This window comes from Pelophylax lessonae (assembly GCF_965119305.1).
Source record: "Pelophylax lessonae genome assembly, chromosome: 4".
NCBI lineage: Eukaryota > Metazoa > Chordata > Amphibia > Anura > Ranidae > Pelophylax > Pelophylax lessonae.
In genome coordinates this window covers 294,797,454-294,815,220 of record NC_138771.1, presented here as the reverse complement: position 1 = coordinate 294,815,220, position 17,767 = coordinate 294,797,454, and the positions used below count along the sequence as shown (strand labels likewise).

General features: G+C 44.1%; 1 protein-coding gene across 1 annotated transcript in view; it reads left to right on the top strand.

Annotated features, from left to right (window-relative positions):
• Positions 1-17,767, top strand: part of LOC309552619 (dynein axonemal heavy chain 3-like) — a 1,537,563-nt gene that overhangs the window by 1,164,182 nt on the left and 355,614 nt on the right. The window contains exon 40 of the mRNA XM_082253560.1: positions 687-871. Within this exon, the coding sequence (XP_082109686.1) occupies positions 687-871 (185 nt within the window). The remainder of the gene's footprint in view (positions 1-686; positions 872-17,767) is intronic.

Genomic DNA, 17,767 nt, shown 5'->3' with positions numbered 1-17,767 from the left:
ATGTCCATTGAATGTTGAAGTTTTGCAATTGAGATGAATGCCCATCCTGAAATGCATCCAATGTGGGCACACGATCAGCCTTCCACCAAGAAAATTGTTTATCCAGAGGCAAAGCTGTGGGAAATGAAGGGTCACCCAAAATGGAGGTCAATGGATAAACTATGGAAGCCAGCCCAAATTTTGCATTATAATTGGACAAGAGACAGAGGAAGTGAGAGACCAAAATATTATAGGTGGCCAATGCTGGATAAGATATAGTGGAGGACCAAAAAAGGCTTGGGAGATAATATGAATATATTGAGCAAGATTCAAATTGAATCCATGGGACTCTCGAGAAAACAATATGCCATTGGGCCAGCTGGGAGAATCTAGCAGGTAGAAAACAGAGCCAAAAATTAGGGAGACTAAAACCTCCTTGACGTTGGGAAAGATATGGAATCTGTCTCGAGAATCTAGGGTATTAGTCTTGCCAAATAATCTGTTAATATTACTTTGCAACTTGTCAACAAACTGTTTGGGTAGTATAATAGGTGCCCAAAACAGATAAAACCATAGTATTCATTTATTTCTATGCTTCCCTTTCACCTGTGGCTGTCATTGATAACAGTCATAATTTATATATTATCATTTTAAGTATAAGAATGTTAGAAATTATTTAAGCTTTATTTACATTTATTTCACTATAGATTGTGGCTCCAAAGCGTCAAAGACTGGAAGCTGCAGAAGCAGATCTTAAAATTCACCTGCAGAATCTGAAAATTAAAAGAGAGGAGCTCAAGGAGGTGACTGCCAAATTGAAGGGCCTGCAGGATCAATTGTCTCAGAAACTGGCTGAGAAGAGGATCTTGGAAGAAAATATTAATATGACAAAGTAGGTAATATACATGTAACATGAAGTAATTCTAGAGTTATCATAAGCTGTCAGATCAGATTTGAATACGTTGAATTGTGATACCATCAGATATGGACCCCTACACAAGGAGGTCAAAAACGTAGTTAAAATATACTTCTGGACTGGTGTCCTATAGGGATGATTCACCACACTCCTCTTACAGGCACAATCTCCAAATAGGCTTCACTAGGATCTCCTGAGTACTATTGAAAAGATAGAATGCATCTCATCGTGTAGTATTATACTTAATTTGATAGTTAAAAAGTAATGCACTCACTTCAAAGTAAATGTACAACTGCATGTCATGAATTACACCAACATTTCCAACTAAAAAGATGGCAGCCGTGTCCGGTGCATTAAGACACCACATCTCCTCCCTTATTTTGCCATTTGAAGACATTGTTAGGTCCATAGTCTTCCAAGTCCCTCAAAAAATGTTTTAACTTTTTTGAGGGACTTGGAAGACTATAGATCTAACTAAGTCTTCAATTTGAAATAAATCTCTATAAATCTAATAAAGCAGGAGGTGAACAGATAGCAAATAAGCTTGTTACGTTTGTTAAGAAAAAAATGTAAAAAAGTATAAAACAATTATATAAAATAAATAAAAATAATTACATTTTTAAAATACCACTATCATCCCCATACACACCCCGATTTAAACATGTAGTAAATAGGGAGCACATGTACTGTATATAAGCATAAATTGCACCACACATGTGAGGAAATGCCAGAGTGATAAGTGTAGGGCCATATGTCATGGTTAACTCTAAACTAATTCTCATTAGGGCTTTTGAATAGTGATGTCGCGAACCTAAAATGTTCGCGAACCGGCGAACCGGGCGAACCGCCATAGAGTTCAATAGGCAGGCGAATTTTAAAACACACAGGGACTCTTTCTGGCCACAATAGTGATGGAAAAGTTGTTTCAAGGGGACTAACACCTGAACTGTGGCATGCCGGAGGGGGATCCATGGCAAAACTCCCATGGAAAATTACGTAGTTGACGCAGAGTCGGGTTTTGATCCATAAAGGGCATAAATCACCTAACATTCCTAAATTGTTTGGAATAACGTGCTTTAAAACATCCAGTGTGTGAATACGATCAGGTATGATGTTTTATCGGTCAAGTAGTGTAAGGGTTACGCCCGTCGCCCGCTTCACAGTGACAGACCAAACTCTGACAGACCAAACTCCCCGTTTAACAGTCAGTCCATTTGCACAACCGCAAACTCCCCATTTGCACAAGGTTGGATACCAAGCTAGCCAGTAGCCATGTCCCGTTCCTTGTCCTCACTGACATCATTGAAGGTCTCTTCCTCCACCCAGCCACGTACAACACCAAGGGTCCCCGAAAGGTGAGAACAAGCCCCCTGGGACGCCTGCTGGGGCTGGTATTCCACCTCCTCAAAGCCACCTTCCTCCTCTGACTTCTCTTCTTCAGACTCCTCTCTCTGCGTTGCCACAGGTCCAGCAATTGACAACGACAAGGCTGCTTCTGGTGGTGATGGGGAGTGGACCACAACTCTTTCTCTTCATGCTCATCTACAGTCTGATCCAGTACTCTTCGCAGGGCACGCTCCAGAAAAAACGCATATGGGATGAGGTCAATGATGTTGCCTTGGGTTCGACTGACCACCAGGGTTGTCACCTCCGCAAAAGGACGCATGAGCCTACAGCCATTGTTCATGAGCATTCAGTAACGCGGCCAAAAAATACCCAGCTCCGCAGAAAGAATGAAAGAAAATGAATGTTTTTTCTATGAAAAATTATCCTGCGGATCGCTTTTGGTCTGTTCACAATGAAGCAACGACCTTATCATCTGGGGTGTGCCAATACACTCCTAGAGGTGATGATCGCTTCATTGTGATACGCAAGCCCCTTCACCACGACAAGGTAACGATCACGAAGGGGAATTGACACATGTATGTGCCTTTTTTTTTGTTTTTTGTTTTTTTGCAGCCACAGAGGCCAGAAAAATTAGGCATGTACACATGCATGAAAAAGTAGGTATTGTTGCAGCCGCTGCTGTAGCAGCGGCCTGAAAAATTGAGGTTTTCAAGGCAGAAAGTGCACTAAAACATTGCGGCTTGAACCGTAGTTGGTGGCGGAGACGTCACGTAAGTCATCCGGCATGCAGAGAATGATTAAAGACAGCAGCGTGTGGACCATTTTTAGGCCAAGGCATCTCAGTCATCACCAGGCCTTTTTTAGTCAAATGCATCCCCCACTGTCAGTCCCTTCGGGATCCATGCCTCATTCATCTTAATAAACGTGAGGTAATCAAGACTTTTTTGACCTAGGCGACTTCTCTTCTCAGTGACAATACCTCCTGCTGCACTGAAGGTCCTTTCTGACAGCACACTTGAAGCGGGGCAGGCCAGAAGTTCAATGGCAAATTGGGATAGCTCAGGCCACAGGTCAAGCCTGCACACCCAGTAGTCAAGGGGTTCATCGCTCCTCAGAGTGTCGATATCTGCAGTTAAGGCAAGGTAGTCTGCTACCTGTCGGTCGAGTCGTTCTCTGAGGGTGGACCCCGAAGGGCTGTGGCGATGCATAGGACTAAAAAAGCTCCGCATGTCCTCCATCAACAAGACGTCTGTAAAGCGTCCTGTCCTTGCCGGCGTGGTTGTGGTGGTAGGAGGAGGATTACTTTCACCTCTTCCCCTGTTGGATTCCCGTTGTGCTGTGACATCAACCTTATATGCTGTGTAAAGCATACTTTTCAACTTATTTTGTAGCTGCTGCATCCTTTGCGACTGCCGGTAATTGGGTAACATATCAGAGACTTTCTGCTTATACCGGGGGTCTAGTAGCATGGCCACCCAGTACAGGTCGTTCTCCTTCAGCCTTTTTATACGAGGGTCCCTCAACAGGCATGACAGCATGAAAGACCCCATTTGCACAAGGTTGGATGCCGAGCTACTCATGTCCAATTCCTCGTCCTCACTGATGTCATTGAAGGTGTGTTCTTCCCCCCAGCCACGTACAACACCACGGGTACCAGATAGGTGACAACGAGCACCCTGGGATGCCTGCTGTGGTTGGTGTTCCTCCTCCTCAAAGCCACATTCCTCCTCTGACTCCTCTTCCTCACACTCCTCTTCCAGTGTTGCCGCAGGTCCAGCAAGCGATGGTAAGGCTGTTTCTGGTGGTGGTGATGGTGACCACAACTCTTCCTCTTCCTCTTCACGCTCATCTACGGCCTGATCCAGCACTCTTCGCAGGGCACGCTCCAGGAAAAAAACATATGGGATGATGTCGCTGATGGTGCCTTCGGTGCGACTCACTAGGTTTGTCACCTCCTCAAAAGGACGCATGAGCCTACAGGCATTGCGCATGAGCGTCCAGTAACGTGGCAAAAAAATACCCAGCTCCGCAGAGGCTGTCCTAGCACCCCGGTCATACAAATACTCGTTGACCGCTTTTTCTTGTTGGAGCAGGCGGTCGAACATTAGCAGTGTTGAATTCCAACGTGTCGGGCTGTCGCAAATCAAGCGCCTCACTGGCATGTTGTTTCGCCGCTGAATATCTGCAAAGTGCGCCATGGCCGTGTAGGAACGCCTGAAATGGCCACACACCTTCCTGGCCTGCTTGAGGACGTCCTGTAAGCCTGGGTACTTCTGCACAAAACGTTGCACAATCAGATTCAACACATGTGCCATGCACGGCACATGTGTCAACTTGCCCAAATTCAATGCCGCCAACAAATTGCTGCCATTGTCACACACCACTTTGCCGATCTCCAGTTGGTGCGGGGTCAGCCACTGATCCACCTGTGCATTCAGGGCGGACAGTAGTGCTGGTCCAGTGTGACTCTCTGCTTTCAGGCAAGTCAACCCCAAGACAGCGTGACACTGTCGTATCCGGCATGTGGAATAGCCCCTGGGGAGCTGGGGGGGTGCAGTTGGTGTGGAGCAAGACGCAACAGCAGAAGAGGACTCAGCCGAGGAGGTTAGCAAAGAGGATGGAGTAGGAGGAGTAGAGGAGGTGGCAGCAGGCCTGCCTGCAAGTCGTGGCGGTGTCACCAACATCTCTGCAGCAGAGCCACGCATTCAATGCTTGGCAGCCACCAGCAGGTTTACCCAATGCGCAGTGTAAGTTATATACCTGCCCTGACCGTGCTTTGCAGACCAGCTATCAGTGGTCAGATGGACCCTTGCCCCAACACTGTGTGCCAGACGTGACATGATTTCCTTTTCCACAATAGAGTACAGGTTGGGGATTGCCTTTTGTGAAAAATAATTTCGGCCGGGTACCTTCCACTGCGGTGTCCCAATAGCGACAAATTTTTTGAAGGCCTCAGACTCCACCAGCTTGTATGGTAAAAGCTGGCGGGCTAAGAGTTCCGACAAGCCAGCTGTCAGACGCCGGGCAAGGGGGTGACTCTGTGAGATTGGCTTCTTACGCTCAAACATTTCCTTGACAGACACCTGACTGTGGGCAGGTGACGAGCAGGAACTGCTGAAGGTGAGAGGCGGAGGGGAGGGTTGTTGATAGGGGGCATGGAGGACAGCAGTGGTTGACGTGGCTGAAGATGCTGGACCAGGAGGAGGATGGTGGCTTTCAGTTTGTGTGCTGCTTTTACTCATTTGTTGATCCCATAGGCGTTTGTGATGTGAGATCATGTGCCTTCGCAAAGCAGTTGTACCTAGGTGGGTGTTGGACTTCTCATGACTCAGTTTCTTTTGGCACAGGTTACAAATGGCATCGCTGATATCAGAGGCAGACACACAAAAAAAATGCCACACTGCTGAGCTTTGCAAGGACGGCATTCTGGTGGTGGCAACAGCTTGCGTTGATTGGCGTGCTGTCTGGCTGACCCCGGGTGCCGAATCTACATGCTGTCTGACTGCGCCACTAGCTCCTTGCGATGACCTCCTCCCCCTGATTCCAACTCGTCTCCTCCTCCTCTCTGTCTCCCCATCTGAACTTTCCCCCTCTTCTTCTGCTCTTCGAGCAGGCACCCAGGGGACATCCACAGACACATCGTCATCATCAGCCGCTTCACTTGACAACTCAGCAAAGGCAGCAGCAGCAGGTACAACATCATCATCATCATCATCACAATGTACGTCCAGGTGTATAATGCTGCCTGACTGAGACATATCCCCGTTATCTACATCCTCTGGCACTAATAGTTGCGCATCACTTATTTCTTCCAACTGATGTGAAAATAACTCCTCTGACGGATCAAGTGAAGCGGCTGTGGTGCTAGTGTTGGTGGTGGTGCCGGTGGGCTGGCGAGTGGTAAATTGAGAGGTGCCCGAAGCTGAGCTGGAGGAGGATGGTGCATTAAGGTTCCGAGCGGAAGCTGTAGACGATTGGGTGTCCTGTGTAAGCCAGTCAACTATGGCCTCAGAATTTTTTGAGTTCAGGGTCTGTGGTGGCCTCTGAACACTGGGCAATATTCTAGGGCCTAAGGAAATCACAGCACCACGACCACGACCACGACGGCCCTTGCGGGGTGGCCTGCCTCTGCCTGTCATTTTTTTTTTAATGTGTTGTTACTGTTGTACTATGAGTGCAAGGTGCTGTGCCACCCTTATAGGAGTGTTGGGCAGTGGGTACAGTACACTCTGTGGACCTGACAGTCACTGGCACCCAGGCAACTGCAATTAAAAAATATATATATATTTTTTTACTTTGCAAGCTGCTGTGCCACCTTATATATCAGTGGTGGGTGGGCAGTGGCACAGTACACTCTCTGTGGACCTGACAGCAGTCACTGGCACCCAGGCAACTGCAATTAAAAAATATATATATTTTTTTTTACTTTGCAAGCTGCTGTGCCACCTTATATATCAGTGGTGGGTGGGCAGTGGCACAGTACACTCTCTGTGGACCTGACAGCAGTCACTGGCACCCAGGCAACTGCAATTAAAAAATATATATATATTTTTTTACTTTGCAAGCTGCTGTGCCACCTTATATATCAGTGGTGGGTGGGCAGTGGCACAGTACACTCTCTGTGGACCTGACAGCAGTCACTGGCACCCAGGCAACTGCAATTAAAAAATATATATATATTTTTTTACTTTGCAAGCTGCTGTGCCACCTTATATATCAGTGGTGGGTGGGCACACAGTGGCACTGCAGTGGGCACAGTACACTCTGTGGACCTGACAGTCACTGGCAGCCCAGGCAACTGCAATAATAAAAAATATTTTTTTTTTCAATTTATTGCAACAAGATGCTGTGCCACCGTATATATATCAGTGGTGGGCAGTGCACTGCAGTGGGTACAGTGCACTCTGTGGACCTGACACAGCACTCACTGCAATTATGACAGAGGAAAAAAAAATATTTTTTAAAATGCAAGGTACTGTGCCTGTGCCACCCGAAATGAGTGTGGTGTGCACACAGTACAGTCTGTGGTAGGTCTGTGGCCTCTCACACACAGCGGGCAGGCAACTGCAGTCACAGTGTACAATAGATATATATATATATATATGCAGGTTGCATTACCATACAATAATCTTATCTGTGGAAGCCTGCTGACGTGTATTAAACATATGAAAGTTTCCATCTCTGCAAGCCTGTGGCTCTTCAAACACAGTAACATTTTCAAAGATGTCAGTCTAACACATTCTCAATTTAAATTTTGGCACACTGCTTTAACACACTCTCATTACTCATTCTGCTGTAAATTATCAAAGTGGCCCTCCGGAAGAGCCCCCTGTAGTTGAAAGTGCAGAATCACATATAAACATTTATGTACATGAATCTGCACAGGAGAGCCACCCTGTAGCAGTAACACGGCTATGGGGCAGTCTTTAAGTGGTTAAAGAGTCCATTTGATGCCAACATCTGTCAGGAGTATTCACACAGATACGAGCACCATTGTGGGTGCGCATATGCGTGAGTGCATGTGCCCAATTCCTTCATCCATGAAAATGAGCATGGATTAGCCTGTGAAGATGCACAGAAGTCTGCCCAGAGGATCCATCTTGTCTTTTGGCATGCCCTTTCTGGCACCCATTAACAATATAGGGGTCGGGCAGGGATTAGAGACCCTTATGGATCTCAGGGAGAGTATATACTGTATAATAGGAATGCCACAGGGGCTTGGGGTTAGATCTCTCATCTCTCTTTTTGGTAATAATCTTGATTTATAACCATATTCTACCAGAGATTTTAACTCTTGTTTAAATCCCTCTGTACGGTCTCTCTCCAACTTCTTATTCATATCCTGATCAGATAAAAACCATTTTAGCATGATCCCTATTCAATATGACTAAACCTCACTCTTTGTCCTCAGGTTGTACAATGATGTAATTTCTCTTTTCAATCATTTCAATACCTTTCTGTATATACAAGAGATTAATCTATTTCCTCTGAACAATTTGCTCTTTTTTATTATTACCTTGATGTTTTATACCTTTTACAACTCATCTGGCATTTGAATAATTATCTTTTTTCACCTTGTGGCTGTTAATTTTGAATCTAAGTTTTTGGATTACAGGATGTTTTTCTCAAATATTAATATGTCAGTTTAATTACATTTCCATTTAAATAAAATTCTCAGTTGTGCCACCTATCTTTGTTTCATATTGCATGTATTGTCATGTACATGTTTCTTCAACTTGAAAAGAGTGAAGGGTCCTATAAATCAGGGTGTGTGAAATGATAATTGTCAATATTGCCCTTTAACAACCATGGAGATTTAACCTGTGTTCCTCAGTTGTCTTTTACTATTCAGGTTTGATTTAGCTTGGTTGCTGTAGTACTACAAAACATTTTTTTCTTTTCAGACATTTTGATAGATGAGGTCTTTTAATGTTTGAAAAACCAGCCAACAGATTGAAACGTATTCACCTAAATATGATAACTACTTTGTGTATTTCATATATAACAGAATAACTGCTTCACATTGCCACTAATTGCGGTACAGAACACAGAAGTTTGGTAATTATACAATTATAAAAATGTAGGTCAGAGAAAGAACACAGTGCCTTTCACAAAGAAAGCAGTAGGGTGCAAAGTTAACTGATTTAGTTGATATACAGTAGAACATGGAAATATATTCAGGTTACTAATGCTGGATTGAGAAGAAAATGATAACAGAAATGCTTTCTCAATCAAAGAGCTCCTTCTTTGATTTAGAACTTCAGATCTTGGGTTTATATAGTCTTTCATCTTGTCTGCAACTCTTGCTTAGGTAGCTGATAATATTGTGTCTACTATAAATGTATGGTCTGTTAAAAAATATGTTTTAATGTGTATGCTGACTGGTTTAGATAACAATGTTGTGTTCATGGCATCAACAGCATCTATTCAAGAGCAAATCTCTACTTTATTTTTTTGCGTTTACATTCTCTGGTCCTACTCATCAATGCCAGGCCTGCAACGGCACAATGCACCAATTCAATATTATAAAAGTTATATTTACTATAATCACCAAAGATATGGATGTGAACTACAGCCAAGGTAGTACTTTATTTTAAAAAATGACACTGAAAATTACAACTTTTTTTTTTAAATACAGTACTACATCTACAATACTATATATATATACAGTATATATATATATATATATATATATAGCTTGGATCTTGGTCTTTGTTTATATACAGGGACATCTTCCTTTTGTTACCGTAAAATACTATACAAGAAATCCAACACTATATTTTAAGTTTGATAAATATATATACACTGCTCAAAAAATTAAAGGAACACTTTGGGGGGAAATATCATGCTGGATATCTATACTGATATGGACTGGGTAATGTGTTAGGAAAGAAAAGATGCCACATGGTTTGATGGAAATGAAAAGTATCAACCTACAGAGGGCTGAATTCAAAGACATCCCAAAAATCAAAGTGAAAAAATGATGCAGCAGGCTAGTCCATTTTGCTGAAATTGTCATTACAGCAACTCAAAATGGTACTCAGCAGTTTGTATGGCCCCCATGTGCTTGTATGCATGCCTGACAATGTTGGGGCATGCTCCAAAAGAGATGACAGGTGGTGTCCTGGGGCATTTTCTCCCAGATCTGGACCAGGGAATCACTGAGCAACTAAACAGACTGAGGTGCAACCTGGTGGCGTCAGATGGACAGAAGCATAATATCCCAGAGGTGTTCTATTGGATTTAGGTCAGACAAGAGTGGGAGCTATTCAATGGTATCAATTCCGTCATCCTCCAGGAACTGGTTGCATACTCTTACCACATGAGGCCGGGCATTTTCATGCACCAGGAGGAACCCAAGACCCACTGCACCAGCGTAGGGTCTGACAATGGGTCTAAGGATTTCATCCCGATACCTAATGGCAGTCAGGGTGCTATTGTCAAACCTGTAGAGGTCTGTGCATCCCTCCATGAATATACCTCCCCAGACCATCACTGACCCCCCCCCCCCCAACCAAACCGGTCATGCTGAACGATGTTACAGGCAGCATAACATTCTCCATGGCTTCTCTAGACTCTTTCATGTCTGTCACATGTGCTCAGGGTGAACCTGCTCTCATCTGTGAAAAGCAAAGGGTGTCAATGATGGCACTGCCAACTCTGGTGTTCAATGGCAAATGACAATCGACCTCCATGGTGCCAGGCAGTGAGCACAGGGCCCACCAGAGGATGTGGGGCCCTCAGGCCTCCCTCATAAAGTCTGTTTCTGATTGTTTGGTCAGAGACATTCACACCAATGGCCTGCTGGAGGTCATTTTGTAGGGCTCTGGCAGTGCTCATCCTGTTCCTCCTTGCACAAAGGAGCAGATACCGGTCCTGCTGATGGGTTCAGGACCTTCTACAGCCCTGTCCAGCTCTCCTAAAGTAACTGCCTGTCTCCTGGAATCTCCTCCATGCTCTTGAGACTGTGTGTAAAGCTCCTGCGTTTTATGTATGATGTAGATTTTCAGCTGCAGAAATAATCCACTTCAGTAGTCATGTAGAGAAACGCTGAGACACCATTCCCAACTCTCAATGACTCATCATGTGTGGAGGATCTCAATTCAGCAAGTAAATACACACACTCAATAAGATGTTTCCTAGAGTGGCTTATGTATATAGTAACACAGTGATGATAGGCTGAAGAGATAGGTTGTGTAGAGATGGTAGATGACAGACACTTGAAAGGAAATGTTCTTGAGAGTAAGATAGTAGCAGATGAGATGCAGATAGGTTTAGCAATCATGTATGGAAGCAGATGATAGAGTAGCAGGTGGACATACAAGAGAGATCAACCCAGTGCAAGAACAGGTGGTAGTAGGCTCAAGAGCTAGCAATCTTAGATAATGCAGATGTAGTAATAGTCCTTAGTATGCAGAGCTAGATAGTGTAAGCTTTAGTATGAAAGTTATAAAGGTTTCCCCTACGGGGTACTTATCACTAATAGCAATGTAGCAGAGGAGAGGTTCGGCAAGAGCGGATGATCCGGTAGCGGGATACAGGGATCAGCGCAGCGTGGTTCCGACAGCGAGGTAAGCTTGCAAGCATGAGAGCTTCAAGACAGGTTAGCATCAAGCACAAAGCAGTTTGAACGAACACATGTGAGTGAGAGCCGGCGATCTAAATAGCCATCAGTCCGGCGCTCAGTGATGACAGCATCAGTCTTAAAGGTGTATGCGCACCTTACCAAAAGAGAATGGTGGGGCGCATACACTTATGAAAGAGTAATTAGGGTACCCAAAGGTACCAGAACATTACACTGTGCTGGGAGACACAGCAAAACTCCTGGCAGTGGCACGTATTGATGTGCCATCCTGGAGAAGTTAGACTGCATGTGCAACCTTTATAGGTCCAGGTATCGCCTCATGCTACTAGTAGTGACACTGATCCTAGCCAAAGCTAGCAAAAACTGTCAGAAAAGATGAGTACGGGGCCTTTACCTATAAAACCATTCCTGTTTTGGGGGTTGTCTCATTGTTGCCCATCTTGTGCACCTGTTGTTAGTTAGTTTGATTAACACCAAAGCAGCTTAAACTGATTAACAACCCCCTCTGCTACTTAACTGACCAGATCAATGTCCCAGAAGTTTAATTGACTTGATGCTATACTCTAAATAAAAAGTGTTAATTTTTTCAGGTGTGTATATGTATATATATAAATATATATATTATATTACTATATACTATATTACCAAGAGTATTGGGAAGCCTGCCTTTACATGCACATGACCTTTAACCACTTTACCACCGGAGGATTTTGCTGTCTTCCGTCCAGGCCACTTTTTGCGATTCGGCGCTGTGCGACTTCAACTGACAATTGCGCGGTCGTGCGACGCCGTACCCAAACGAAATTTACGTCCTTTTTTCCCCACAAACAGAGCTTTCTTTTGGTGGTATTTGATCACCTGTGCGATTTTTACTTTTTGCGCTATAAACAAAAAAAGAGCGTTTATTTTGAAAAAATAACAATATTTTTAACATTTTTTTATATGAAATTCCCCCCAAAAAAGATGTAAAAACCAATTTTTTTAAAAATTTTTGGCCAATTTGTTTTATGCTACATATGTTTGGTAAAAAAAATCACAATAAGCGTATTTTGATTGGTTTGCGCAAAAGTTATTGCGTTTACTAACAAAGGGAAATATTTCTGTCATTTTTGGTGTTTTTTTTTTAACGCGTAATGGCGGCAATCTGCGATTTTTTTTGCGGGACTGCGACATTGCGGCGGACAGATCGGACCCTTGACTGACATTTTTGACACTTTTGGGGGTACCAGTGACATTACTGCAGTAATCAGTGCTATAAATATGCACTGTTACTGTAAAAATGACACTGGCAGGGAAGGGGTTAATTTTATTGGAGAGGGAGGGGTTAATGTATGCCTGGTGCTTACTGACATGTAGGGGGGGGAGGTGACTGTGTGAGTCATGGACAGATCGGATGTCCAGCTATGCTGAACAGTCCGATCTGTCACTCCCTGTCACTATGGAGATCCGCCCGCTGTGTTTACACACAGCGGGCGGATCTCCAGACTCGATCCCTGACGATCGGGTAAGAGCAGCGGCGATCGCCGCTGCTCCTCCCCTGGCCCGACTCCCGCTGTGAATGAAAACAGCGGGAGCGAGCCTCCGGCGGCGCGCAAGCGCCGCCCAGAAGGGGGAGTGTCCAACGACGTTAATACTACGTCGCTGGATGATAACGAACCACTCTGCCGCAGTAGTATTACTGTGAGCGGTTGTAGAGTGGTTAAGGCATCCCAGTCTTAGTCAGTAGGGTTCAATATTGAGTTGCCCCAACCTTTGCAGCTATAACAGCTTCAACTCTTCTGAGAAGGCTGTCAACAAGGTTATTGTGCCTATGGGAATTTTTGACCATTCTTCTAAAAGTGCATTTGTGAGGTCAGGCACTGATGTGGATGAGAAGGCCTGACTTGCAGTCTGCACTCGAATTCATCCCAAAGGTGTTATATCGGGTTATAGTGTGTGTGTGTATGTGTGTGTGTATATATATATATATATATATATATATATATATATATATATATATATATATATATCCTGTTTGGATTTGGTGATCTTGATACTCCTATCTCCTGTCTCTTACTCGTGTATTTGCGATAGCTTCTTTCTTTCCTGACTCTGAATAAAAAGCCTCTTTTAAATGGTCCAAACCTGCAATCTATAAAAAAAAAACGACCTCACATAATGGCCACAAGAAAAGACGTATATGTATCCCAAACTGTACCAACATATTTATCACAATGATAATCATCAGCAAGTGTCAATTGTTGAAGTGGAGAACACTGAGCCTCAAAATTTTAAACTGTGATAACCTTTTCAAATTTTGTTTCCTCACTTCTTCCCACCACTGGAAATCTGTTGCCAAATTCAGAAAATTAACTATAGAAGGAAGTGTGGGGTATTAAGAGGAGTTAGAAACCCACTATGACTTAAGAAAATGGAAACCATCTTTAATTTCTGTTGTTTTTTTAGACCATGAAATTTAAAGTAGCTGTAAGGGTAAAGAAATTAGCAATAGCACATCCTAACACTAATTGTTACTTACAATAAATAACTGGATTGTAGAAAGGGAAGAATATTCAAAAATATGTAATCGTTCAGATGTTTATGGGCAGTGTAATAATCCTTACTAATATTAACTTCTGGTTTCTGCATGGCGCTGGTGAAACGCACATAGAGAGAGCTCCATGAGGGATCCTAACTTTTTTATTCACCACTGTTACCCCTCCACTCCAAACTGGCTGAAAACATGGGGAAGAGAACCGAAAGACCATCGACAGCCAAATCTAGCCACACGGGTCCATTAAGCACTTCTTAGGGATGGGAACAGATGACTTGCTGGAGGCCTGGGATGCGGCAGCCTCTCTATGTGGAGTCCAGCTGACCCTGCAGCAGCAGAGGCGCTCGAGGCATAGCTCCCCTGCATCATCCTACTGCTCGGATTATATCACCTCCAGAGACCCTCGCAGTGACCTCGATGTGGCAACTTTGGTGAGTGGTCAGCCAACTAAATATGAATTGGCATCTATGCTGCAGAACTTGGAGCGCTCGATCAAAAAAGAGATCTCCTCCATGAGATCAGAGCTAGCTCACGCACTCCAGCATGTAGAAGACACTGAGCAAAGCCTAGACCACCATCACATGGCAATCTCAGATCTTCGGTCCCAAGTTCATCGCCTGGCCATAGCCCACCGCATGGCACTCTATAAAATCGAGGACCAGGAGAACCGCAATCGGCAGAACAATCTCCGCATCAGAGGCCTCCCAGAAGCCACGAGGGATGAAGATTTGCTTGCCACAACCAGAGACATATTTAATTCCATCTTGGGAAAACCAGCCACTGATGTCCTGCTATTTGACCAAGTCACCTCTGACGCACCATTAGATGTTATTTGTAGGCTCCATTACTATACAGATAAAGAAGCCAGAAACTGAGGGATCTCCCCTCCTACAAATTTGATGGAGCGATTCTTTCCATATACCCTGACCTGGCAAAAGAGACACTCAAACGTTGGCGAGCGCAGCGTCCTCTTTTGGAAAAATCCTCGAAAGTAATGCAACCTACAGATGGGGATTCCCTGCATGCCTCATTACTACGAAAGAAGGTAGATCCTCCACCCTATGCTTCCCTGAGGAACTGGATACATTCTGCTGCGATCTGCAGATAGAGACACCTGACCTCCCGGGATGGCAAGAATATCTGCCAATCCTCACTCCAATCCCAGTGCAACAATGGCACAAATCTTCCAAAAAACCTTTCTCGGCCATGCCGGGATCTTCACACAAGAATGGGTGAGATCTACCCCTTTGCTGAGCTTAGATCTTCTTGAGCTATCTTTTAGAGAGCTCAAAAAGGGGACTCTTTCCTTTTCCAATGGTAAACCCTGCTCAGACTCTCTTTTCCTTGTTTGTTTATGTAGGTGCTAGTTGGCACGAAGTTTAGATGTTTACTCTACAGTGTTTATTTTGTTATTACCCCATGAATCCCTCGGGGCAACTTTTCGGGTCCTTTCACACGGCCGCTCCGCTGCTTTCCGTGTGTCCGCAAATCATCCTATTTTTTTGCGGATGATTTGCGGACATCAATGTAAGTGAATGGCACTGCGGATGTCAGCGGAATACCATCCGCTGACATCCGATTTTCCTCCTTTCAGTTCTGTTCCGTTTTTTGGAACGTAACAGAACCCCATTTTTCCATCCGTGTAAAAAACGGAAAGGAAGGAAAATCGGATGTCAGCGGTGTCATCCGCTGACATCCGCAGTGCCATATACTTACATTAGGTCCGCATATCATCCGCAAACGGATGGGATGATATGTGGGCACACGGAGCGGATGACAGAAATGTCATCCGCTCCGTGGAAAAAAAAAAAAAAGTCCCGCAGCGGAGCTCTCACACGGAGCGGCTGTGTGAAAGGAGCCTTCCTGAGGAGGGTCTTGCCGTTTCCTTGAATACCTGGTTTATTTTGTTTCACCCACCCTCATAACTATCCCCTCTCATGAGGAGAGGAGATTCCTCGTGGGCTGCGTTCACACTGTTTGTGTGGACATTGTGCAGGGAGTACAGTTCCCACTCTACCACCGTATTAATTTGCGTAATTTACATAAAGTTGTTTTTGTCTATTCTTCCATCTAACTCTTTCCCTCTCCTCTCCAAACTCCCACCCCCTTCTTAATTTCATCCTTCCACCTTTTATACTTACCCTTTCTTGACCTTCCGTGCTTGATATCCCAAGCACAGATATTGAAAGCTTTGACTGCTCTTATCCCTCTATGGCAACTCTAAACATCATATCCTATAATGTCCGTGGCTTACATGCTGCAGGCAAGAGACATCAACTATTGCGTGAACTACAATGTCTCTCCTGTGACATTGCATTTCTGCAGACCCCCAAGGCAGGTTTCTATTTTTAAAGGGACTTTGTATTCTAGCATCTGTATATTCACCCAACCAACAGCAAGCGGAATTTCTTACCCAAATATTAACTAAGCTATCGAACTTTGCTCAGGGATTGGTGGTTTTTGCTGGAGACCTCCATCTGTCCCTCCACCCGCACTCTGATTCATCCCGCGGCACCACTCATCTTACCAACAAAAAACTTTTTCATGAACATCAATTAATGGACACCTGGAGAACACTGCACCCATCGGGAAGGGATTATTCTTTCTTCGCCAAACTGCACTCCACATATTCGTGGATCGATTACATTTTTATAGATCATCATCACTTAGAATGGCTTAGAAAGAATAATATAGGGATAACCACCCTATCTGATCACGCTCCTATCATGGCACAACTAGTCATTCCGACACTATCTCCCAAGAAATCTAATGGGAAGCTTAATGACTCTCTTCTCTCCAACCCAGGCAACGTCTCTACCTTCACTTTGCATCTTCAGCAATATTTTATTGACAATGATGCAGTAAATTTCTCTCCTTCGGCACGCTGAGAAGGGCATAAGGCCTTTATGAGAGGAAAGTAATTGAATTAGAATCTCGTAAGAAAAAAGAGCAAACTTCCCTGCTTAACGAGAGGTTGCATAGGGTTGGAGAGCTGGAGAGTATTCATACAAACACTAACCACCCATCTATACTTCCCCAACTTGTAGCTAAACGAGAGGAACTAATAGCCCTCTTACACTTTGACCATAAACATGTCTTCCACTTGGTGTTCAGGGAAATTTATGAATGGGACAACAAACCAAATAAATTACTAGCCCACACTCTTAAATTTCAAGAAGTAATCCCTGTTATCTCCAAAATTAAAACCAACGCAGATACCCTTGCTCACTCTTCATCCGATATTGCTAAAACCTTTAGCGAATACTACCAATGTTTATATAACGTCCAAAAAGACCACCCAATGTTTGATCCTCATGTCCATTCTAGATCAATAACAGACTTTTTATCTTAAGCAAATCTCCCCAAACTTCTCATCGACAGACTGCAAACACTGGAGGACCCCATTTCTGAAGAGGAAATCAGAGAAGCCGTAAAATCACTGGCATCTGATAAAGCGCCAGGCCCAGATGATTACACTGCTAAATACAATAAAATGTTCCAACACACTTTACTTCCTCACCTAACTACACCAACTCTATATCTAGGGGAGGCTCATTTAGAGCTGAAACCCTTCACACACACCATACCATCATCCCCAAACCAGGTAAAGACCCCACATGTTGTAGCAACTACAGACCTATCTCTCTACCAAACATTGGTGATAAAAATTCAAGTGAAAGTCCTGGCAAACCGACTCCTTCCTCTAGTTCCAAGATAGGTTTCTCCAGACCAAACCAGTTTCAACCCAGGTAGAGAAGCTAAAGACAACTCCCTTAGGACAATAATGTTGATTGCTCACACAAGACGCTGTTCCCAACCCACCCTATTGCTTTCTGCTGATGCAGAAAAGGCATTTTATAGGGTGGATTGGAAATACCTAATAGCTGTATTAGCCCATTTTGGATTT